Source organism: Capra hircus, chromosome 10, assembly GCF_001704415.2.
Source record: "Capra hircus breed San Clemente chromosome 10, ASM170441v1, whole genome shotgun sequence".
Lineage (NCBI taxonomy): Eukaryota > Metazoa > Chordata > Mammalia > Artiodactyla > Bovidae > Capra > Capra hircus.
In genome coordinates this window covers 20,383,559-20,407,019 of record NC_030817.1, presented here as the reverse complement: position 1 = coordinate 20,407,019, position 23,461 = coordinate 20,383,559, and the positions used below count along the sequence as shown (strand labels likewise).

The 23,461-nt window shown below is 39.1% G+C and overlaps 1 protein-coding gene across 5 annotated transcripts in view; it reads left to right on the top strand.

The window, feature by feature from the left end:
* The window catches only part of PCNX1 (pecanex homolog 1 (Drosophila)), a 181,163-nt gene extending 163,847 nt beyond the window's left edge, over nucleotides 1-17,316 (top strand). For 4 of the 5 annotated variants that reach the window (XM_018054014.1, XM_018054012.1, XM_018054013.1 and 1 more), the window contains 7 exons: nucleotides 456-606; nucleotides 5,692-5,922; nucleotides 6,786-7,060; nucleotides 8,350-8,555; nucleotides 11,089-11,531; nucleotides 11,944-12,084; nucleotides 12,263-12,677. In XM_018054014.1, the coding sequence (XP_017909503.1) occupies nucleotides 456-606; nucleotides 5,692-5,922; nucleotides 6,786-7,060; nucleotides 8,350-8,555; nucleotides 11,089-11,531; nucleotides 11,944-12,084; nucleotides 12,263-12,403 (1,588 nt within the window). In that variant the 3' untranslated portion in view covers nucleotides 12,404-12,677. Of the gene's footprint in view, nucleotides 1-455; nucleotides 607-5,691; nucleotides 5,923-6,785; nucleotides 7,061-8,349; nucleotides 8,556-11,088; nucleotides 11,532-11,943; nucleotides 12,085-12,262 lie in introns of all 5 variants that reach the window. The other variant, XM_018054011.1, reaches the window with a different exon arrangement.

Genomic DNA, 23,461 nt, shown 5'->3' with positions numbered 1-23,461 from the left:
AACCGTTCACTTCCTTTTATTTTTATTTTTCTCCTTTCAGTCTTTGCTCAGAGCATTTATATTCTTAATATAATGGTACATTAGATTTGGGGACTCTAAATGTAAACTGGATTTCTTGTTGTGAACACCCAGTTGAATTAGAATTAAGAAATGCCACATAACGCTTCTTCTCTGATTACTTCATGTTTTCCATTAGGCCCTCCTTACTTTCAAGTTAGAGAGTCTTTACCTTCTGTTTATGTTCAAGGACTCACTATTACAGTAGTTCATAAACAAGGGTCCAGGGCAAATAGCCTTGACCTTTGTGATTCTGATTCAGGGGTACTGATACTAGTTCTTGGCGTCTGTATCTTCACAACACTCTCAGATGATTCTGATGCATAACCAGATGTTAGAATGAGTGTAATGGAAGACCTTTGTCAAAATACGTAAACTTTTATCTCCAATCTTAACAGTAATTTAGAGTCATTCCTCTATGGATTGCATGCCCTATTTAAGGGAGATTTCCGTATTTCTTCAATTCGGGACGAATGGATCTTTGCTGACATGGAACTCCTGAGGAAAGTAGTAGTCCCTGGAATTCGTATGTCCATTAAACTTCATCAGGTAAGAGGAGGGAATTTCTAATGCATTACTGGTTTTAATGGTACTTCTTCACTTGACTCCCAAATTATGTTCCTTGGGATCCTTTTGAGAAATACTGATTTGAGACAAAGGAAAACATGATTCTTGACACAATATTAAATCTTAGAAGCCTGAACATGTGTTTGTAACAGTGAATTTGAATAGTAATAGTAGAGAGTGACCTGCGCATGAACTTGAAGAAAAATACAAGCAGTGGCAAACTGAAAATAAAAGCCTTGGGCCCCTGTAATGGTTTGCTTAGACTTCAGGTGATTGTAATTCATGTCTGTTCTTAGGTGATTGTAATTCATGCCTGTTCTGTGGGTAAATGTTAGTTGATTCCCAGTGCAATATAACAACATCTCAGGAGTCTTGCAAGTGTTATTATTTAACTATGAGCTTCATTTACCATGTTTTATAGAATAAATGATGGTTAGGACAGAATCAGCCTTAATTAAATAATCCTAGTAAGGTAGTAAAATGAAAATGAGACCCCCAAATGCAAATCTAAAGTCCTGGGCCCCTTTAAGAATATATTTTGAAATTAGGTACTGGCACTTGCTGCCCTTACCATTCCGCCTGACAGCTGTAATGAGATATGAAGATAGCACGTGACAGTATTGATCAAATGCACCTGCTGTGCTCGAATGGGGCTGTCTCTCTCTGTCAAACAAGAGGTGGATTGCTCTTCAGATGATTTTACCATAACCTAATGGAATGAAGCTAACACCTGTATTATTTAGGAGCAGTACTAATAAAGACTGTAGTATTTGAAAATTTCTATTTTGGGGATGATGGGGAAAAAAATATTTGGGATCAAGGAGAAGAGGGCGGCAGAGGATGAGATGGTTGGATGGCATGACCTACTCAATAGCCATGAACTTGGGCAAACTCCAGGAGGTAGCAAGGGACAGGGAGGCCTGGTGTGCTGCAGTCCATGGGTCACAGAGTCAGACACTGCTTAGCGACTGAACAGCAGCAACAGAATTGTCCATCTTCAGACTGGCTTTAGAGTTTCAAGACAAAATTCAGTGTATTTTAAAGAAAAGGACAATGATTTCATATTTAAATGTTTTTAAAACTTAACAGTTTCTCAGAAGGTATTGTGTTTCTGCTACGTATGAAATACTCTTTTATGTAGCATAATTATCTAACAGCTCCTGACAGACATCTTTAATTCTAAACATCATGACAGGTATTTTATCTCCATCTGGCAGAGAGGAAACTGAGGCACAGACTGTCCGTATTTTCTGATCCCTGTCTATCCCTACAAGTGCTCTTGCCTGGTGCTTCCAGTCCATTTCCTTACATGTGTTTTTAGCCTGTGACAATGGTTCTCTACCTTATAATCAGGCCCAACACAGTTGAGTACAACACACTGTCATCATTAGCCATGACTGACAGCAACAGTGACAGATTGGGAAGGGGTAAGGAGGTGCACATGGGAACCCAGGGCCATGGAGTGCTGAGGGAGGGCAGAAGGTGAGAACACAGGTGCAACCTGGAGAAGTTCTGTGATCCCCATACACCGTGGAGAAGAGTGAGATTGACCTGTGAAGTAACAAGCAGCAGCCATTCAGTGAGCATGACTTTGACCAGACAGGGGGTTGCTGGTGAGAGACTCTCAGGCCAGGAAAAGATAGATGTGTAAATAAGTACTGTTCATCTCCAAAGTTCATTTGTACTCAGGAAAATCCACAAAAGCCTTTTATGTTAAAGTATTAAATGGCAACCCACTCCAGTATTCTTGCCTGGAAAATCCCATGAACGGAGGAGCCTAGTTGGCTACTGTCCATGGGGTCGCAAAGAGTCAGACACGACTGAGTGACTTCACTATCTACACATGTATACTACTTGGCATGTGACCTAGCAAGTCCATTCCCACATATTTACCCAAGAGAATGAAAGCATATGTCCACCCAAAGACTTACACATGTGTGCATAGCAGTTCTAGTCCCAAGAGCACAAAGCTGCAGATAACTCCAGTGTTCATCAACAGATAGAATATTACATAGCAATAAATATAAATGATCTACTGTTAGATGCCACAGGAAGAATGAATATCAAATATTATACAGAATAAGGGAAGCCAGACGTAAAAAGAGTGCATATTGTATTATTTTATTTAGGTAAAATTTAAAACAGGCCAAACTAATCTGTAGTGACAGAAAGCAGATCAGTGATTGCTTAGGATGTGGGGATTGAATGCCAGAGGGCAGGAAGGAACTTTGAAATGACAGAAATAGTCTATAGACTGTAGCAGTGGTTAACACGGGTTTACACATTTGTCAAAGTGCGTCTGACTGTACTCTTAAAATGGGTGCAATTTAAAAAAATGGGTACAATTTATTATGTATAAATTATACCTCAACTGATTGTTTTTTAAAAAGATTCTGTTTCCAGAGAGCTAAATACTTAAAATTTCTGTTAACCTTTGTTTCAGACAGTCTCTGATAGGGTGCTTTTTAATTTTTAATTCTGCAATCTGTTATATGTTTCACTTTAGAAATTAAAACTGTTATCTGTGTAATATTTAATTTTACAGTGTTCTGTAATGTATCTATCAGTGTTTTCATCCACATAATCACCCACAGCCCAGAGATTTATTTTACTCACAGTTTTGTAGCTGAAGATGAGCCAAAACTCAGAGAAATTAAGTAAATCACCTTTTTGATGTGTTCTCTCTTGTCCTCTAATCATTTTGTAAAACAGCTTACTTCCTTATTTTTTTTTTCCCACTAGTCTCTTTAAGGGAGTTTACATGGTTGTTATAGCTAAAATACACCAATTAAAGTCTAGCTTGGTTTACAAGAGATATATAATGAAAATGTTAACAACCTGTGATCTCCTTGAGGACAGGGATAGCGTCTTAGTAATCTTTATATCCTCATTGCTTAGCACAGTACTTGGCAGCCAGTGAATGTTACATGAGTTGCATTGTTTTCAACAAATAATATTTCCTGTGCATCTTCTCATAACTTCTCAAGTGTATTTCTAAAATGCTTCTGAAAACCTTTCCTAGAATTGGAAACATTATCTTTTTTTATTTATTTGAAAACTAATAGAAAACAATGAAAAGTAAACATCTCCCAAGAGCAAGCGGCTTCTGTCATCCCATCCCATCATACAATACTCCAGGAAGCAGTCACTGCCAGTAATTGGATGCCCATCTTTTCTGCTTTCCCCAAGTTCATTCAGGCATTTTCAACTACATTTATACATATTTTCCTTTTTAAAAATGTAACCGTGCTGTGTAAATTGATCTGGGTCAAGCTTTTTTCCCAGTTAGTATAATGTGGACACCTTTCTAAGTCAGCACCTGTAGAGGCACTTCACTTTTTTTTTTTTAATGACTAGTTTTCCAGAGTGTAGTTTTTACTGTTTATTCAGCTCTTTCTCTATTCATGGACATTCTGCTTATTTCAAATATTTATCAGTAAAACACTGCCGAATGATGTACATAGAAGTTTACATATTCATTCAACCATTTTAAGCCCAATGAAAATAAGTACTTGGACAGGATGGAACATTCTCCGCTTTTGGCATGCCTAATGATTTCAGACTTTGTGTCCATTTTACTGAGAATGTGTTTATTGCTTGTCTCTGCACTTTTATTTTCTATTCAAATAATTGTACAAATACTACTAATCCAAGGATGTCATTTCTTCCTTAAGTGAGTATCTTGCTGAAAGAGAGCATCTTATGTCAGAATGAAAAAATGCTCAAAAAATGTATTCAAGTTCTGGCACTACAATCATATACTAATTTTCTAAACCTCATTGTTCAGCCACTAAGTCATGTCAGACTCTTTGTGACCCCATGGACTGCAGGCTTCTCTGTCCTTCACTATTTCCTGGAATTTGCTCAAACTTACATCCATTGAGTCAGTTATGTGATCCAACCATCTCATCCTCTGTCACCCCCTTCTCCTCCTGCCCTCAATCTTTCCCAGCTTAAGCCTCTTTGAGCTTCAGTTTCCAAATTTGTAAAATGCTGGCATTATCTGCTCAACCTTCTTGACAACATTGTTTTAAGAGTTAGGTGAGATCATGTGTTGGAGAACTTTGTACACTATGTACCCACATGTACGTGAAGACTTCCATTATCCTCATGTTGGTGATCCTCCCGACCTGGAGGTGCATATTTGGGGATATCACCCTCTTGCTCTCACCATCTCACCTTCCGATAGCACACACTCCAGTCAGCTGGTCTGAGCACAAATGAGTTACTTTACCTGGGTGTAAAAATGTGTCAGCCTCTTAACTATAAATATGAAGGCAGCTAGTATAGCATTTGTGTTTCCTGAATAACATACCATTTCAGAAATTCCAAATTGTGCTATGATTATTGGGGTTTATATCCTATATCCCCTGTTAGTTTGGGGGTTTCTGAATGGGAAGTGTTGATACATTCCATATACTCCGTTGTTTCATCCAGGCTATCTGCCACACAGTCTTGCATGTGGTAGATATTAAATAACAACTTACCAAGTAAATGAGTAGTTGCTAAGATCAAGAAGACCTAGCTTCTCTAGGACTTAGGACCCTTAATTTGTCCTCCAAGCTCATAGTTTTGAGCCTTCTCTTAACTAGATGAGAGGCAGGATAAAAATTGTATATTGTTATCATACTAGAGATGCGACTTTAAGTGAAAAGCACCTAGTTAAAAAGAAACATAGTTTAGAGACCTTTTATGTAGCATTAAAGGTGAGATAATCCTTTAACAGGAAAAAAAATGAAGATATGCAAACCAAATTGAATGAGGTAAACAAACTATAGATAAATTGGAAATAAAAATGGTTTAGCTAATAAAACTTAGAGGACAGGTAGGGTTGAATTGAGGAATTTGCGGAAGTAGTAGAGCAGTAATGAGCTAATTCCTAATCTGGATAAATTTAAGAATCAATCATTTACCTCTGCCAATACTAACACATGCTGATAATGAAATACATAAGCCAGTTTTTAAGACTTACAATGTAGTAACTAGTTTTACAGAGGCTTTCATTGTCTTGGAAGACATTCTCTAATTTTCCTAGAAATACAGGTCTATCTTTATCTCTCTCTATAGGACCATTTCACTTCTCCGGATGAATACGATGACCCCACTGTGCTCTACGAAGCCATTGTATCCCACGAGAAGAACCTCGTCATCGCCCACGAAGGGGACCCTGCGTGGCGGAGTGCGGTGCTCGCCAACTCGCCCTCCCTGCTCGCTCTGCGGCACGTCATGGACGATGGCACCAACGAGTACAAGATTATCATGCTCAACAGACGCCACCTGAGCTTCAGGGTCATTAAAGTAAGGCTTGGAGCACCTGTCTGCCTCTGAAAGCAGTGAGACTCAGAGAGCCTCATCCAGACTTCTAAAAGTCATGGAGTTCTTTCACAGGAAACAAAAGCATGCAGCCGCACCACCTTGACGGTTATTGTTTATAAGCACTTAATAATTTATTTTGTCAGTAACGCACTCTGTCTTCTGAAGTTTCCTCATGTGCTGTGAAGCCTTAAAGCCTTTCCTTATTTCTGTTTTGGCAGTCTCTTGCCTGTTTGGGCAACATCTCTTCTGAAAATGTCAGCCCTGTATTGCTAACACGATTGATTCCTAGGTTGCAAAATAATACTATAACTTGTACTTGCTAGCTCACTGTAAATGGTTCGTTCTGACCTGTTTTTTTGGTTGGTTTGTTTTGTTGTTTTTTTAAACGTCTCAAGACTGTAGGAGGCATAATCTCTGAAATTTTATTTTGATAGTTTGAAATGTTTTACTTGTTTCTTCATCGAATCAACCCCCCCCCCCGACGAAATCACAAATATCCTTTCAACTCTAAATACTTGTTACCTCTCATTTCTGTCAGAAATATCTGTTATCTCAGTTACAGCATTCAGTGCTTCACCAATTTAGAAAACTAAATAGACTACATTTTACTTGGTATTCTTACAAGACAGCAAAGGGAAGAGCTCTGTAGGTGCTTATTATTTAACAACCTAATGACGGTGGGAAATGGTTCACTCCCATTCAGATGTGACCTACTTATATTTGTTTCCTGCTTTTCACAGCTGGTTATTGTAATATCTTTCATATCCCTCCCATTGCTACCCTTCTATTTATATAAATTTTATTCTTAGCCCCTTAACCTACTTCCTGTGTGTTCTGATTTTCAGGTGAATAAGGAGTGTGTCCGAGGTCTTTGGGCAGGGCAGCAGCAGGAGCTTGTTTTCCTGCGTAACCGTAACCCAGAGAGAGGTAGCATCCAGAATGCCAAGCAAGCGCTGAGAAACATGATAAACTCATCCTGTGATCAACCTATTGGCTACCCTATCTTTGTCTCACCCCTGACAACTTCTTACTCTGACAGCCATGAGCAGCTTAAAGAAATTCTTGGGGGACCCATCAGCTTGGGAAATATCAGAAACTTCGTCGTGTCAACCTGGCACAGGTGAGCCTTGGGGCTGCCTTTTCCAGCAGTGGTGTGTCCTGACCCGCCTAATTTATACCTTGTACATAAGTGTCACCTGGAAAGCTTTAGGAAAAATGCAGCTGGCATGGTACAGTAAAAACTTGTTACAGCTGAGCTTTAGGAAGTAGAATCTGAGCATGCGTATCTTTAAACTCTTACTAGATAAATCTAACTCACAACTCTGGTCAGGAACCACTGCTCTAGCATTTAATAGAATCTTGAATAATTCCCTCTCTAATTTTTTTAAACTCTACTGCAGCATATTGTTGCTATTAGAATGTGTGGGTCAGCAAACAGGGCAAACTAAAGAAAAAGCAAAGAAACTTGGGCAAGCTGATTTCATTCTTTTAGAGTTCCATTTGAGCAGTAGGGGGAGCACGCTGTCCATGTTGAAGCTCCTCCTTGCGCAATGCAGAGATACTGCTGCCATTTGAACAAGGAGCACTCAAGTCTCAAATCTGTAATGTCCTCAAGTATGCACATGAATTGTTTCCTCTGCCTTTTGTCTAGTAAACTATGACGTGTGGTATAGGAACATCATAATTTGATGGGTGATAAAGAAAAATTGCAGATCAAGTGTTGTTCAGATCTTTAAATATCAGAACTTAAGAAAAACGGGATTCGAGCAATGAACTCTAAAACAGGTGCTTTAAAATTCTTCCAGCATTACAGTAAAATTTCACCATTTTAACATCAACCCCTGTTCAAACAGGAGGAAGAACACAAACCAGGATAGTGTTGAAAGGAGTTTTGTCTTAAAAAAATAGGTGTTGTGTTGAAATTGACTTGTTTGCTCAGGACTGAGTGGTTTAATGGGGTGCAGGATTTTCAGTGCCAAACTGAGACAGTTTAAACTTTACACTTTAAAACAAAAGAAAAATTATTACAGCAGCTCTCTTCAGTTTGCTACAGCATAAATTAGATTTAATTTACATCAGTTAGGTTCTCGTGGGTTGTATACAGTGGCAAGAATTCTATTTCCAGCTGAGATCTTAATGGAACACGTTATTATGTGCAGTTCTTCATTATGATGTAGGAAAGGTGATAGAGTGTATAAAAGTGAAGTCAGTTAAGAATGGAGTCAGTGAATTTAAGAGGGCAATATGAAAACATAAAAGTCTTTTGCTTCCTGATGTCGATTGCTCCATGAAGACTTTCAAAGGTGAACATAAGTAGCATTAAATGTTTAGAATATCTAGGGAAAGGAAGAAATACCTATCTTGAAGTGATCTTGGGGGAGTGCCTCCTACCCTGGTGTTTGTTCCTAGGTTAAGGAAAGGTTGTGGAGCCGGATGTAACAGCGGTGGCAATATTGAAGATTCTGATACTGGAGGCGGACCCTCCAGCACCAGTAACAGTGCGACAACTGCCAACGATCCCCACAGCAGTGCATCCCATGGAAGCACTGGAAACCCAGGCCAGGCACCCGGAGCAGGACTTCATCCGCCCGCCACATCCCACCCTCCAACCCTAGGTAATCTGAACCAGAATTATGTGTGAGATGTCAGTCCCTCAGCTGTGGGGTTCGGGTGGTATGTGTGTGTAAAGAGGATGACACATTACCTACTTGGAAATATGTAAGCAGAATGTGTTATTTGATTCCCAGTGGGCCATTATCCTACCTGTCTATATTAATCATTTTATGTATATAAATATATAATACGTAAAAATAGCCTTTCTTTGAAAGTACCATTTTTAAAGGCTAATCATACGTAACTAATATAATTTATGTAACTTCTCTCCTATTGAACAATGATTTGATTTCTTCTGAGTATTATAACTTTGTATATAAATCTTTATATTATAATCTCTTATTCTTTTCTTGGGCTGGAAACTTGAGAAATGAAATCAAATCAAAGTTTGTGTAGATATTTACGACTCATGATATAAAATTCCAAAAATCTTTCTAGACTTTCTTTTTTAAACCAGTTGGTACTCTGACCAGTCGTACATAGGAATGTCCAGCTCTGAGTCTCATCGTTCCCACCTCTGCTCCCTGCTCTCTCAGAGAGACAGGAGAAGGGGGTGGTCTTTAGTTCCATTGTTTTCATTTGCATTGCTGTAATACCTGTGGTTGGAAACTTTTGAGTTTATCATCTCTTCTTTCTGGAGTCATATTAAGTCTCTTGTCCTTTTTTCTATTTGGTTATTTTTTTCTTATTTATCTTTAAGATTTTATTTAAAAATGAATTTATCTTTGTCTGCGCTGGATCTTCATTGCTCCATGTGAGCTTTCTCTAATTGTGGCAAGTGGTAGCTACTCTCCAGTTTGCAGTGCACCTGGAGAAGGCAATGGCACCCCACTCCAGTACTCTTGCCTGGAAAATCCATGGACGGAGGAGCCTGGTAGGCTGCAGTCCATGGGGTCGCTAAGAGTCGGACACAACAGAGCGACTTCACTTTCACTTTTCTCTTTAATGCATTGGAGAAGGAAATGGCAGCCCACTCCAGTGTTCTTGCCTGGAGAATCCCAGGGATGGCGGAGCCTGGTGGGCTGCCATCTATGGGGCCGCACAGAGTTGGACACAACTGAAGCGACTTAGCAGCAGCTTCGCATTGCTGTGGCTTCTCTTATTGCAGAGCAGAGCTCTAGGGTGCGTGGGCTCCAGAGTTGTGACTCAAGGGCTTAGTTGTTCCAGGGCATGTGGGATCTTCCTTGACCAGGGATCAAACCCTTGTCCCCTGCGCTGGTAGGAGGATTCTTGAGCACTGGACCACTAGGAAAGTCCGTATCTTCTTCCTATTTATATTTGAATATTCTGGATTGAGCTTTTTGTCAGTTTTCTGTACCAAAGATAGCTCTTCCCATTCTGTATCTTGGTTCTCTCTTCTCTTCCTGTGAAGAGTGGGCTTGTCTTTTTCTAATGAGAAGTTCTTTATTTTTGTATAGAGCAATTTACTAATCTTTCCCTTTATGATTAACACTTTCTATATCCTATTTAAGAAAATTTTCCTTATCCCAGAGGAAGGTATTATTTTACTAATTTGCCTTTTACATGAGAGCCATAATCTTACCTGGTATGCAAGCCAGATTTCATCCATTCCCAGATGGCTGATTGGTTATCAGCATTGTCCTTTTCCCCACTGTTGAACATGGATCAGATTAAATTTTAAACCACTTACTTCAGTGAAAAAAAAGGTAGCGGCACTGAAGTTGTTGAGACTCCAGATAGGGGTGTGACCAACATTTTGTCTGTGCTTCTTCACCTTTTGAGTGGAGACCTAAAGCTGCCAGTGTGCTGCGGTCAATGTGCCTTCTTCTAACATTGATTAGCTCTTTTTAATTTTCACATTAAAGGCACATGTGATTATTTCTCAGTATGATTAATAATAATTTTCTAATAGTCTTCACATCACTCTTCACAAATCTGAAGAATGCTGTCAAGCCATTAGAATAAAGGACACAGAAGAACCTGCTATTCAGTGTCATTGATCATACTCGGCAGTGATCCCTAATACACAGGCGTACTGCAGTGGTGCCTCTCTGTTCTTCTGTAGGTAGTATAACTTGTCATTGCAGTAGATTGAAAGGGCATTAATACTCGACTTTGAGAAATAGTAGTTACAGAGCTTGCCACATAATAGATCCTTAATAAATATTTCTCACTGTCTCATTTCCGTGAACTATTTCATCTCTGATGTATTAAAGAGGTACTCGTGTTATTCTGAAATATTTGAGTGAAAGAAATTTTAGGATTTATCTCAACCCTAAATCCCGCTATTTCTTGTAGATTACCTAATTGTGTTTTTCATATGGCCCAGAATTTGGATTTTAAAAAGCTTCAGCAAATGAAAATTATACGAACCACATGAGAAAAAAGATCTCAGATATTTATTTCTTTTTGACAACTTTAAAATTTTCAGATATAAATGTTAAATTCAGTAAATTAACCAGCTAATTTATGGTGAGAGGCTTAAGGGAGAAAGTCCTAGAAACTACAAAAGAAGCGACTGTGCCTGCATCATTCCACTCAGAGTGAGCACTGCTGCTGTCTCTCCCTCCCCAGGCACTAGCCACAGCTCTCACTCCGTGCAGTCCGGCCTGGTCCGGCAGTCCCCTGCCCGGGCCTCCGTAGCCAGCCAGTCCTCTTACTGCTACAGCAGCCGACACTCATCTCTCCGGATGTCCACCACGGGATTTGTGCCTTGTCGGCGCTCCTCCACCAGCCAGATATCGCTTCGCAACTTGCCGTCATCCATCCAGTCCCGCCTCTCTATGGTGAACCAGATGGAACCCTGTAGTCAGAGCGGCCAAGCCTGTGTGCCGCATGGCTTGCCTTCCTCCAGCAGCTCCAGCCAAAGCATCCCCGCCTGCAAGCATCACACCCTCGTGGGCTTTCTCGGGACTGACGGCGGCCAGAGCTGTGCCACTGATGTGCAGCCCGGCAGCACCTCAAGCCCTGCCAATAACTCCCATGCCAAAAAGGGGGAGGTGATTTACAGAGTCCAAGTGAGTAAGCCCAGCGCTCTTCTTCCACTGTTTCTCCTCCCCAGTTTTGATTTCTTGTGTTTTGAGTGAAGGACTCCTGTGAAAACACACCTTAGACTACTTAGTCTGAAGGAAGAACATTTGTGAATGTTGCAAAAAAAGTCTCTGCCAATGTAAAAACTGAAAGCAAGCAGTTTTTCACTGGTGACATTTGTTCCCTCTTCAGCCATGGTTACGTGGCCATGGCAGTAAGGTCTCCCGGGAAGCTAAAAGGAACTCACATGGCTGTTGAGTTTGTTTTTTATTGCATTATAGGCCGTGGAGAATGTGGACACAAAGAGTACTGTGAAAGAAATTTTGTTTGCAATTATATAATTATTCATCTTCAAGGAAATAATGAATTGGAAATGATTCATATTTATTTACAATGTAGATTGTGGATCCCGGTCAAATTCTGGATGGGATCAACCTGTCAAAAAGAAAAGAGCTGCAGTGGCCTGATGAGGGTATTCGGTTAAAAGCTGGGAGGAACAGCTGGAAGGACTGGAGTCCTCAGGAGGGCATGGAAGGCCATGTAAGTTCTTCTGAAGCTGGTGCCCTGACTTTTTGGAGCCTGTATACATGTTTCTAGCTGATTTATGTACTTCTGCTTAATTATCAAACTGAATTACTGCCTCTCATCGTAAGGGTAGAGTCTGTGAGTGTATTCAAGGTCTCTGCCACTAACTGCTTGTTTTGTTCTAAATCATTAGGTGATTCACCGATGGGTGCCTTGCAGCAGAGATCCAGGTACTAGATCCCACATCGACAAGACAGTACTTCTGGTCCAGATTGAAGATAAATATGTGACTGTAATTGAAACTGGGGTACTAGAACTTGGGGCTGAAGTGTGAGCCAATGTTTTATAACTTCATTTCTTTTCCCTCAAAATTCCAAGATGTTGGGGAAAAAAAAAAAAAGAGGAGAGAGCAGAAGATGCCTGCAGTTATCACTTTGATCCTGTAGGAGAGACTTGAACATAGAGTGGGCTAGGTTAAGCACCTCTCCTTCACCCTGACTCCCATCACTGTCTCCATCCCCAAATAAAGCTGAAATATTTTTTTAAGTTAGCTGCTGAGAAAACATTTTGCATGAAGGATAAAGTTCTGTTAAAATACATCCTTAAAAGTTTTTTCCTATGCATTGCCTATGCTTTAAATCAACAAATTCTTGATTTCTAAACTACAATCTCATATTTTTCTAATTTCTTTGCCAAAAATAATTGCCATGTTTTGTCATAAAACATGAAATCCATTTACCTTGATTTTTAAAAACAAGTGTAGAAACCTTCAGTTTGACACATAGCAGTATAAAAGTTTAATGTATAGTGAAAGAGACTATGAACAGACATAGATTTATCTTATTCCTTGAGCGCTAAAAACTTTAATGAAAAAAAAAACTGCACTAATTTTTTACAATGCACTAAAGTCTGAGATTTCTCAGAACATTTATTTATATATAAAAATAAAATGACATTATTTAAATTGCCTTTGGGATAAACCCCTTCCCTTTCCTTATAAACATACATAGCAGGAACAGTGCTGCCCACTCTTCTTTAGTAGTCTGTACTTCATGCCAGTCCACCAGTTGTTTCCTTTCAAATGAATACTCCATCTCAAGATACACGTGGCTTCATCGCTGGTGTTTCCCAAAGCCAGTAGTCAGTGACTCGGTCCTGTGAACACTCCTGCCAGCTTCCGTGTCCACACTTCAGATGGGCTCCAGCACCAGGAGCACCCCGGCCACCCTGCTTCTCCCACCTGAGCAAGTTCTGCTGGGATCAGTTCTGGGAAGAAAAATGCTTTTTGCTTTTCCAAGAAGATGAAATGTCCAGGAATTTAAAGAAAGGATTGATTGCCTTTAAAGAGTTCTTAGCTCTTGAAGTCATTCACATGCAGTTCAGTCAATCAAGTAAAGTATTTTCAAACAGAATAATCCAAATGGTGCCGTTCTTATCGTTATAGCCCACTTTAATAGCTTTGCCTTTTCTTTTCCTCCTCTCTTCTTGTTCTGTGACTTGAATTTTATTTCCAGTGATTTATAGTGTGTAGCTGTAATTTGGAATATTTATATCTGTGATGAAATTGACTTAACTCATATGTTGTCTCATAACTTAAATTTTACTGTTTTTTTTTTAATGTATGTATTCAGGGAAATATATAACTCAAATTTACAGTTGGTCTAGGTGGGAACTGCAGTTTAGATTTCATTTTCAACATATGGCACTTTTTAAATCCTTCAGAAAACTTTTCACATTTTGTGTGACACTCCAAAGAAGACTGTACGTGTGAGCATTTAGGAGCAGCCATCTTTCTGCCCCCGTGAATGAAAAGTAAAAAGAAGCAGATGAAGTTAATTTCAGTCATACATTTTATATGATCTGTTACATCCAGAGTATTCCAATTTCAGCATGTGGAACTAGCCGTATTTCAGGTACTTGCTGGCCACATGTGCTTAGTGGCTGCTCTGTTGAGCAGTGTGGGTTTGAAGTTATCTTTCTGAGACAGAAGGAGATCTTGGTAATTCTAATGTAGATCTTACAGTATAGCATGACACTTCAGTAGAAGGAATGAACACTAAGAAAGTAAACAGCTAATATATACCATCTGATTGCATTTTCACTCCAAAACCTTTTTTTCTTTCCTTTTTCCAATTTAAAATTTTTGTGGTTATTCAGGAGCCAGTGTGCCTCGTGTTGATGTGTCCAGACTTCACACACTGCAAAACTTACTGTGGAGAAACTTTTCATCAAATAATTTGTTAAACCTTTATATAAAGAGTACCCTGTTTCTCAAAACAAATTGAATTTTGTTATCTTTCAGTAATTTTATTAATTAGGAATCCTAAAAGGAGCCCTGTTCTTATTTTTTAAGTCTAAAACTTGTAGTCTTTTTAAAATCATAATACTTTTCTAATAATTTGCATCTGGGGAAGTATTGATAATTAAGGAAGGATTCATGTCTTAATAATTTGACCTAAACTATAAGAGAGAAATATACACACTTTCAGTAATTAAACTGATTATACATGTCTTACTTAACCCTGTCCCATACGCCCTTGGAGGATAGTGAGCTATTCATTTAGATTCCCTGCATAGCGTTTTTCATTAGTAGCAATGTATAAGACTCCAGTATACACTCATTGGCATCTTTAGTTCACAGTTGCCAAAACTTTGAGAGTTCCTTAATTTGAAAGTAAGGATACGTAATTAAAACACAACTTTTTTCATTGTTCTAAATAGTTTTATTGATAGCTGTCTGGGTTTTTTTCTTGTTTGATTTTTATTTAGAGTTCTGGAGTAAGTTATCAATGGTTAGCTTTTTTTTTTTTTTTTTTTTGTTTACTCTTATTTAGTGGTAAAAATCATTTTATAACTCAAGTTTTTGGTTAATCTTCCAGTTTATAATTTGGTGTAAGCCTTCTTTTTACACCATTTTTCAATACTTGATAAAATTTTATATGTTGACTTTTTTCTAAAGAACTATAATTTTTCCAGAAGTCTAGATTAATATGTTGATATTTAAGGGGTTTGAGAGTGTAGGTGGTGAAGCTCTGTATTTTTAAGATGATAAGAGATTAATTACCTTTCAGGAAATTAGTGAACAGACTTCATCAGTGTTTTGCCTTCTTTGAGTTTCCATTACTGGGAGATTAACCTCCATTATATTTGAAGTATTTTTCTTAATATTTCAAGTATATCTGAGATACTTCCACTAATCCTTGAAATAGAATTAGTCAGACAAGATTTCTCTTGAGCGAAATATGGAAAATTACTCTGTGTACCAAATGTCAGGCAGTGAAAATATAAGCTTTAACTTCAGCTCATTAAAAAGATGTATTTTTCTTCCTGGGTTGGTTTACTTTTCCATCTCATATCAAAATATAAAAAACCAGCCTCACATTTAAGCAAGGGTAGCTTAGCCTTAATGAATTCCGCTTTGCCTCTGAGCAGCAGCCCTGGGCCCCTGCTTAGGAGTTCTTCATTTGGTCGATTGCTGCACTGAGTCATGTTCATCCAGAGCTGAACCTTTTAAACTGATGATTTGCCCCGAGGCTAAAATTATCATTTTATCTTAGTTAACTCACAAAAATCTTTCTTAGTAAATATATGACTTGAGAAGAAGATAGCAGTAGTGTTACATGAGAATTATTTGAATTTGTTTACTAGCTACAAAATTATAAGTTGCTCCCCGCAATGTGAATTACTTTTGTGTTTATTTTCATCACTTTTTCATGAATATGGACAAGACCTCACCCCCCCCCTTTTTTTTTTAATTTCTCAGTATTCCTTCTTGTTCTTTTCTGTAGTACATTATAATCATAAAATTACTTTGCTTGGACACAGACCCAGTCAATTTTTTGCTTTTGTGAGCATACCTTGTTCAGATGAGGTGTAAAACATCCATTGTTCTAGAGGCTTTTCCTTTAATTCCAAAATAAATTAAGAGAACAGTGTCGTTGAAGAAGATGATAGTTGTAACCCATGACTTTGAACTTTGTTTTGGTCTTTGTGGAAGTTGAGTTTTTATTAATCTGGAAAAAGAGGAAAATTAGACATTACGATGTATTTGTGCAGCATAAACATTAATATGTTGGATATGTATAGTTTTTTTTAATAAGGTATTAAAAAACTAGCCTCTCTTTTCTTCACTTCTCTTATTTAAAAAAAAAATATCTGGTTGATACATACCTAGGCCTTTTTTTAATTTAGGTGAGAACTGTGATTGGAAAGAAGTTCATTATTATACAAGTAGATCTGATAGGTATGTGAGTTGAAGTATTAATTTTGCTTGAAACAGAGGTGTATTTTCTGCTTTGAATCACCTCACCCAAGTCATCTTGTCAAGAATCACATGTGATAAGAATTTGTCTCTATTGCCTATCAGCCACGTGTTCTTTCTGAGTTAGAAAAAATAAGTTCTATTTGTGAGCTGAACTTCCTTATGTACTGTTTTATGGAAGCAGCATAACATTCTTTGGGGCACCAGAGCTGATTGTCCTCACAAGGTTACATGACCGCTCTGTTCTAAGACACTCCTATTATATAGAGTTATACCTTTTTTTTTCCTCTGCCTCAGCTCTGTACCTGAGAATTTATGATTCAGTGGAGCAGGAAGAAAGGTCATCTAAGATTGTGATAAGGATGAATTCCTGCAGGTTATTTGCACAGAATGGGACGATACCTTGAAATTTAAAGCAGAGAATTAGTGGAAAAGTGAGATGGCTGCTCCAGATGACTCTTGGGTTTAGTGTAATTGTAGTATAACAAGATATTTTATATATGAAGCTTGATTCTACAACCAAAATAATAGAAATGGGGAAATCGTGTCTGCTTATGCCTTTTTTTTTTAAAGCTTACAATAATTTAACTAAAAATAAATTGTAAAAAATGATTACCTTAACATTATACAAGTCTGGCAATGAGCTCTGCATGAGGAAATGGAAGGAAGAATATGAAAATGATTCCAGGAAAGTAGGTGGGAGGAAGGAGAATGGGTTTCCCTTTTCTGATCATGGGCTCTGGAAGTATTCATTGCCTCTACCAGCATTCAATATAAACCAGAGATATGTACTCCTGTGTGTCTGTGAGCGTGTGTGTGTGTGTGTGTGTCTGAGTGTTTGTTATTCTGAACAGCTTGTAAATACTGTAGTTGTTTAAAATGAAAACTAAAAGCTGAGATTGTTTTTTCTTTGCAAATATATTGCATCAAAGATACAGTATTGACAGTGGATAAAACACTGAGGAAATAAATTTTTTTTCATTTTGCCTTCTGTCCATTTTTGTCAAATTAAGAAAATTAAGAGTTTACCATATTAAGCTCTGACTAGCATATTTTTAAAACATGTACTTGGTTGTGAAGATAATCATTTTAAACAGATGCTTAAGCTTGCTGACATGGGATTCAGCCTATAATAGAAATTTATCTATTTCATAATAAAAGGATACCCTTTCACACTTGGCAGAAAGGTTGTAGTTTACATTTTATGAACTTATCTGAATGTGTCTTGCTAGTGATATTAGATGGACCATGTAGGATGAGGGATGGAAATGTGTGCATATCCACTGTGCTAATCTAGATTACAGTTCAGAAAATGACCATGCAGATCACGGTCATCAAAACCTGGCAAATGCTAAATAAGGGTGTGTACTGATTCTATGTATAATACTTAAGGAAAGTGCAAGCTGACTTACAATGATAATAGATATACTCTTGACAGAGTCATTCATTAAGCCTTTAGTGAGTCTCTTGAAGTAACAGCCCAAACTGGCAGGGTGCAGGTGATGTCCTTTGGTATCAGAGCCCCAAACAGTTTGCTCTCTTTCTGCCCAGGATCACAGTGACTCACCTGGAGATGTAATGGCAGTTAGTCTTAGGACAGTATTTTTATCTAATGGCAGGAAGCATGCTAGTTAAATGAAACACATCTTCAAAGAAAGGAATTTTCTGTGTGTGTAATCTACATGAATCTTAGACCCAGAGTTTCAAGGGGGGGTTGACCTGAAATCTGGGTCCCCTAAACCTCTTCGTTGTTAACCTCTTAAAGTGCAGCTTACTTACGGTTTTGTTGGGGTTTTTTTCCCTCTCCTAAAGAATTCAGATATGTTTTGTTGGCCTGTAGGCAGTGAACTCACCATGTAGGTGCATTTTCCTCTGGAGAAGGAAAAAAGCACCTTGTGAAGTAGGGACATGACCAAATGATGGCTTTTAGGGTATTCACTCAGCACTTACTGTGCAAAACATTTGTTTGATTCCCCTCTTCTCCCATTCACATGTGTTTATTAAAATTAAATATTCTTGAACTTCATACTTAGAAAAATGTAATTTTTTCTACAAGAGAATCCCTAGGTTGCTCTGTAATTTTCTCAGGACATCTATTAATAGCAAGTGGCTGACTATTTTGAGGGGCTCCAAAATCACTGCAGATGGTGATTACAGCCATGAAATTAAAAGATGCTTACTCCTTGGAAGGAAAGTTATAACCAACCTAGACAGTATATTAAAAAGCAGAGACATTACTTTGTCAACAAAGGTCCGTCTAGTCAAGGCTATAGTTTTTCCAGTGGTCATGTATGGATGTGAGAGTTGGGCTATAAAGAAAGCTGAGCGCTGAAGAATTGATGCTTTTGAACTGTGGTGTTGGAGAAGACTCTTGAGAGTCCCTTGGACTGTAAGGAGATCCAACCAGTCATCCTAAAGGAGATCAGTCCTGAGTGTTCATTGGGAGGACTGATGTTGAAGCTGAAACTCGAGTACTTTGGCCACCTGATGGGAAGAGCTGACTCATTGGAAAAGACCCTGATGCTGGGAACGATTGAGGGCAGGAGGAGAAGGGAACGACAGAGGATGAGATGGCTGGATGGCATCACCGACTCAATGACATGAGTTTGGGTAAACTCCAGGAGTTGATGATGGACAGGGAGGCCTGGCGTGCTGCAGTCCATGGGGTCGCAAGGAATTGGACACGACTGAGAGACTGAACTGAATGAGATGAATCTGTCTTGCCTGAAAGCCTTTTTAAGAAACCATTAAGTTTCAGTGCCCAGTAACCTGTGCTGAAGGGTTTCCTTGGTGGCTCAGGTTGAAGCGTCTGCCTCCAATGCAGGAGACCCAGGTTCAATCCCTGGGTCAGGGAGATCCCCTGGAGAAGGAAATGATAACCCACTCCAGTATTCTTGCATGGAGAATCCCATGGACGGAGAAGCCTGGTAGGCTGCAGTCCACGAGGTCGCAAAGAGTCGGACACGACTGAGCGACTTCACTTCACTTTCAACCTGTGCTGAAAGGGAAAGGTCATCTTTTAGTCCAGGGTTCCTTTTTGCTGCCAAGGACGCTGTATGAATACAAAATAACTGGACCTCTGTAAGGATACTCCAGGTTAGTGCCATCCTGAAGCACAAGCATCCTGACTTATTTTTATCAGATAGTCGCCATCCCAGGACAGCACTGAATTTAATCAGATACCAAGCAGTGCCTCTGTGCTTTTAATACTGTTAATGGGTTTGCTCTCACATATCCCCCACCACTGCTCAGTTGTGTACCAGTTAGTAACACTGTTGTGTAACAGTTAGTATGTCCTAGTGGGAACTCAACAGTGGAGCACAAATGGCTTATGTGAGGTGTACCTTTCTTTAGACGCAGTGCAGATTGGTCTTAGTTGTAAATGTAGGGGTGACTCCTTTTGTACAATTACATTATGAAACTAAATAGTTCTAAAATATTTACTGAAGAAGCCTACGTAGTAAGAAAAAACAACTCAATTCAAAGTTCCTGAAACAGGAAATTGGCTTACTAGAAAATGAAAGGTAATCTGGGCTTTTAGGATTGGTTAATTCATGTTACTCCATCTCTGTATATCTGTGATTTTCTCAACTCTGCCTTCATATGTATGCTGGCTTTCTTTTCGGACTGGAACTAAGTGTCTGTTTCTGGACCTCATTCCGTACATATTATCATTCAGAAAAAAGTACTTCCCATTACCTCCCTTAAGTGGGAAGATCTCCAGGCCTTAGCATGTGTCTCCTTGCATCTCATTAATGTAAGAATGTAAGATTTGATCTATGCAAGGTTCTTGACCTGCCCCTGTGTCCTGATTTTCTGAACCAGTCACTGACAAGAACAGTCACCATGACTGGCTCAGGCAAATCAGAGAGTCCAGAACCCGGACTCCACCCCACTAACAGCACAGCTGCTATACAGTGTGTGCATAGGAGTTGGCCAGAGAGTCTGCAACAGGTCTGTACATAGCTTTTCAGAACTTGAGTATTGTTTTCAAGAATCAGATTCAGGCCACCTATGAAATAAAAGTGTTTCTTTTAGGATGCCTCTGTAGCAGACGTAGGATTAAAAAGTCAGCAGGAAATGAGGTGGATTAGGTCCAGATGTTTGCTCTGTTTTTCCTCGGATTTCCTTACATCTCATGATGCTTCTGCTTTTCTCCATGTAAATTGTTTCCTTCCTTGTTGGGGAAAAAATGGTAAACACCTAGGCATAGAATGATCTTTAGAGAAAGTTTTTAATGATAGATTCAGTTTCTAAAGGACTATTCAGGTTCCCTTTTTTTTTTTTTTTTTTAGTTTGGGACTGGATCCCACCATCTTAGTTTTTTGAATATTGAGTTTTAAGCCAGTTTTCACTTTGCTCTTTCACCCTCATCTGAGGCTTTTTAGTTTCTCACTTTCTGCCATAAGAGTGATATCATCTGCGTATATAAGGTTGTTGATATTTCTCCTGGCAGTCTTGATTCCAGTTTGTGATTCATTTAGCCCAGCATTTTGCATGATATACTCTGCCTATAAGTTAAATAAACAAGATGACAATATATAGCCTTGTCATAATCCCTTCCCAATTTTGAACCAGTCATTTGTTCCATGTAAGGTTCTAACTGTTGCTTCTTGACCTGCATACAGGTTTCTCAGGAGACAGGTAAGGTGGTCTGGTATTCCCATCTTTTTTAAGAATTTTCTACAGTTTGTTGTGAGGCTTCAGCATAGTCAGTGAAGCAGGAATAGATGTTTTGTTTGGAATTCCCTTGCCTTTTCTATGATCCAGTGGATGTTAGCTCATACATCTAGAAGTTCTCAGTTCACATATTGTTGAAGCCTAGCTTGAAGGATTTTGAGCATAAACTTACCAGCACGTGAAATGAGTGCAGTTGTATAGTAGTTTGTATATTCCTTGGCAGTACCCTTCTTTGGGGTTGGAATGAAAACTCACCTTTTCCAGTCCTGTGGCCACTGCTGAGTTTCCCAAATTTGCTGACGTATTGAGTGCAGCACTGTAACAACACCATCTTTTAGGATTTTAAATATCTCAGCTGGAATTGCATCACCTCTCCTAGCCTTGTGTAGTAATGCTTCCTAAGACACACTTGACTTCACACTCCAGGACATCTGGCTCTAGGTGAGCGACCACACCATCATAGTTATCTGGGTCATTAAGACCTTTTTTGCATAGTTCTTCTGTGTATTCTTGCCACCTCTTTTTAACCTGCTCTGTTAGATCCTTACTGTTTCTGTCATTTATCCTGCTCATCCTCGCATGAAATTTGTTCTTCAGTTACCAGGTCGTGTCGGACTCTTCCCGATCCCATGGACTGCAGCATGCAGGCTTCCTTGTCCCTCACCACCATCTCCCAGAGTTTGCCCAAGTTCATGTCCTTTGAATCAGTGATGCCACGCAGTCATCTCAACCTCTGTCACCCTCTTCTCCTGCCTTCAGTATTTTCCAGCATCAGGGTCTTTTCCAGTGAGTCAACCCTTCACATGAGGTGGCCAAAGTATTGGAGCTTCAGCTTCAGCATCAGTTCTTGGAAGAGTATTCAGGGTTGATTTCCTTTAAGACTGGTTTGATCTCCTTGCTGTCCAAGGGACTCTCAAGAGTCTTCTCCAGCATCACAGTCAGAAAGCATCAATTCTTCAAGTTCTGCCTTCTTTATTGTCTAGCTCTCACATTCATACCTGACTCCTGGAAAGACCATAGCCTTGAACATAAGGACCTTCGTTGGCAAAGTGATGTCTTTGCTTTTTAACACACTGTCCAGGTTTGTCATAGCTTTCCTTCCAAGAAGCAATCATCTTCAAATTTCATGACTGCAGTCAACCATCCGCAGTGATTTTAGATCCCAAGAAGAGGAAACCTATCATTGCTTCCATCTTTTCCCCTTTGCCATGAAGTTTTGGGACCAGATGCTATGATCTGAGTTTTAAGCCGGCTTTTTCACTCTCCTCCTCCTTCACCCTCAACAAGATTCCTCTTCGCTTTCTTCCATATCTAAGGTTGTTGATATTTCTCCCAACCATCTTGATTCCAGCCCAGCATTTCATATGATGTACTCTGCATATAAGTTAAATAAACAAGGTGACAATAAACAGCCTTGTTGTACTCTTCTCAATCCTGAATGAGTCAGTTTTTCCATACAGGGTTCTAACTGTTGCTTCTTGACCCACATACCGGTTTCTCAGGAGGCAGGTAAGATGGTCTGATATTCCCATTTCTTTAAGAGTTTTCTTTAAGTTGTTATGATCCACATAGTCAAAGTCTTTAGCGTAGTCATTGAAACAGAGGTATATGTTTTTCTGGAGTTCTCTTGCTTTCTCTATGATCCAGAGAATGTCGGCAATATGATCTCTGCTTCCTCTGCCTTTTCTAAACCCAGCCTGAACATCTGGAAGTTTTCAGTTAACATAATGCTGAAGCCTAGCTTGGAGGAGGATTTTGAACATAACTAGCCCAAGAGATGAGTGTCGTCCTGTGGTTTGAACATTCTTTAGTACTGCCTTTGTTGGAAATTGGGATGAAGATTGACCTTTTCCAGTCCCGTGGCCACTGCTATGTTTTCCAAATTTGCTGGCATATGGAGTGCAACACTTGAATTGCATCATTTTTTAGGATTTTAAATAGCTCTGCTGGAATTACATCACTTCCACTAGCTTTATTGCATGAAATGTTCCCTTGATATATCCAATTTTCTTGGAGAGAACTCTAGTTTTTCCCATTCTATTGTTTCCTCAGCTTCTTTGCACTGTTCATCTAAGAAGGCCTTCTTATCTCTCCTTGCTGTTCTCTGGAACTCAGCATTCATTTGGATGTATCTTTCCCTTTCTTCCTTGCTTTTTTGCTTCTCTTCTTTCCTGCATTATGTGTAAAGCCTCCTTAGACAACCACTTTGCCTTTTTGCATTTCTTTTTCTTCGGGATGCTTTTGGTCACTGACTCTTGTACAGTGTTACAAACCTCCATCCATAGTTTTTCAGGCATTCTGTCTACCAGATCTAATCCCTTGAATCTATTCATCACCACCACTGTATAATCATAAGAGATTTGATATGGGTTATACCTGAATGGCCTAGTGGTTTTCACTACTTTCTTCAATTTAAGCCTGAATTTTGCAATAAGGAGCTGATGATCTGAG